The sequence below is a fragment of the Neophocaena asiaeorientalis genome, unplaced genomic scaffold (genome assembly GCF_003031525.2).
Source record: "Neophocaena asiaeorientalis asiaeorientalis breed wild unplaced genomic scaffold, Neophocaena_asiaeorientalis_V1.1 scaffold118, whole genome shotgun sequence".
Lineage (NCBI taxonomy): Eukaryota > Metazoa > Chordata > Mammalia > Artiodactyla > Phocoenidae > Neophocaena > Neophocaena asiaeorientalis.
This window is the reverse complement of record NW_020175528.1, coordinates 3,457,451-3,459,052: the sequence shown is the minus strand read 5'-3', so window position 1 is coordinate 3,459,052 and position 1,602 is coordinate 3,457,451. Positions and strand designations below refer to the sequence as shown.

Genomic DNA, 1,602 nt, shown 5'->3' with positions numbered 1-1,602 from the left:
CGCCAGAGGTCGCCTGTGCGCGCCCTAGCCAAGCCCCGGGCACCATGCCGCGGCGCCTGCAGCCCCGGAGCGCGGGCACAAAGGGCCCGCCCGGCACGACCGCGGCGGCTTCGGAGGCCGCCTCGCGCCCCCACCCCTCAGCCTCCGGGGACCCTCCGGCCTCCGCCAAGCCGCTGCTGCGCTGGGACGAGGTGCCCGACGACTTTGTGGAGTGCTTCATCCTGTCGGGCTACCGGCGGCTGCCGTGCACGGCGCAGGAGTGCCTAGCCTCGGTGCTGAAGCCTACCAACGAGACGCTGAACTTCTGGACGCACTTCATCCCACTGCTGCTGTTCCTGAGCAAGTTCTGCCGCCTGTTCTTCCTGAGCGGCCGCGACGTGCCCTTCCACCATCCGTGGCTACTGCCGCTGTGGTGCTACGCTTCGGGCGTGCTGCTGACCTTCGCCATGAGCTGCACGGCGCACGTGTTCAGCTGCCTGTCGCTGCGCCTGCGCGCAGCCTTCTTCTACCTGGACTACGCGTCCATCAGCTACTACGGCTTTGGCAGCACTGTGGCCTACTACTACTACCTGCTGCCCGGCCTGAGCTTGTTGGACGCCAGGGTGATGACCCCGTACGTGCAGCAGCGCCTGGGCTGGCACGTGGACTGCACGGGCCTCATTGCCGCCTACCGCGCGCTCGTGCTGCCCGTGGCCTTCCTGCTGGCCGTGGCTTGCACCGTGGCCTGCTGCAAGAGCCGCACCGACTGGTGCTCTTATCCGTTCGCGCTGCGCACCTTCGTCTTCGTCATGCCCCTGAGCATGGCCTGCCCCATCATGCTCGAGAGCTGGCTCTTCGACCTGCGGGGCGAGAACCCCACGCTCTTCGTGCACTTCTACCGCCGCTACTTCTGGCTGGTGGTGGCCGCCTTCTTCAACGTGAGCAAGATCCCCGAGCGCATCCAGCCGGGCCTCTTCGACATCATCGGCCACAGCCACCAGCTCTTCCACATCTTCACTTTCCTCAGCATCTACGACCAGGTGTACTACGTGGAGGAGGGCCTGCGCCAGTTCCTTAAGGCGCCGCCGGACGCGCCCACCTTCTCGGGCACCGTGGGCTACATGTTGTTGCTGGTTGTCTGCCTGGGGCTGGTCATCAAGAAGTTCCTCAACAACACCGAATTCTGCGGTAAAAAGTGAGCCTCCGCCTTGGAGGAGGCTGCCGGCTCGCTCACCCGTTTGTTTGAAGTTTCTGTTGTTGGTTTGTTTTCAAGTTTTGTTGTGTTTCCTTCTTTGCTCGAGGAGGGTGCTGCAAAACCACAGGGAAAATGTTCAGTGCGACAAGGGCTTTGGGAGAGTGCACTCAGTGCACTTAGGGCTTTGGGAGAGGGAGGTGGGGCAAGCAGGAGGGAGAGGGCGGCTGGTTCTTGTCCCTGGAAAAAATGCAGGTGCTGTCTGTGACATCCAGGGATTCTTCTAAGGCAGCGCGAATAGAACCCCACATAAAACCCCAACCAGTTAGATCTTCCAGTCGTCTTCTCTGCCAGAGGTAATAACGAGCAGCCCTTGTGAGGTCAGGCATGCAGTAAAGAGGGTAAGTAGACAGAATCCCTGGGTACTTCCG

At 62.2% G+C, this 1,602-nt stretch overlaps 1 protein-coding gene across 1 annotated transcript; it reads left to right on the top strand.

Moving 5' to 3' along the window:
• The first annotated feature begins 6 nt into the window (after window positions 1-6).
• On the top strand, window positions 7-1,324 carry PAQR9 (progestin and adipoQ receptor family member 9). The gene has a single exon (XM_024769123.1). It carries the CDS (start codon window positions 45-47, stop codon window positions 1,176-1,178), a length of 1,134 nt encoding a protein of 377 aa, XP_024624891.1. The 5' UTR covers window positions 7-44; the 3' UTR covers window positions 1,179-1,324.
• Window positions 1,325-1,602: the final 278 nt, after the last annotated feature.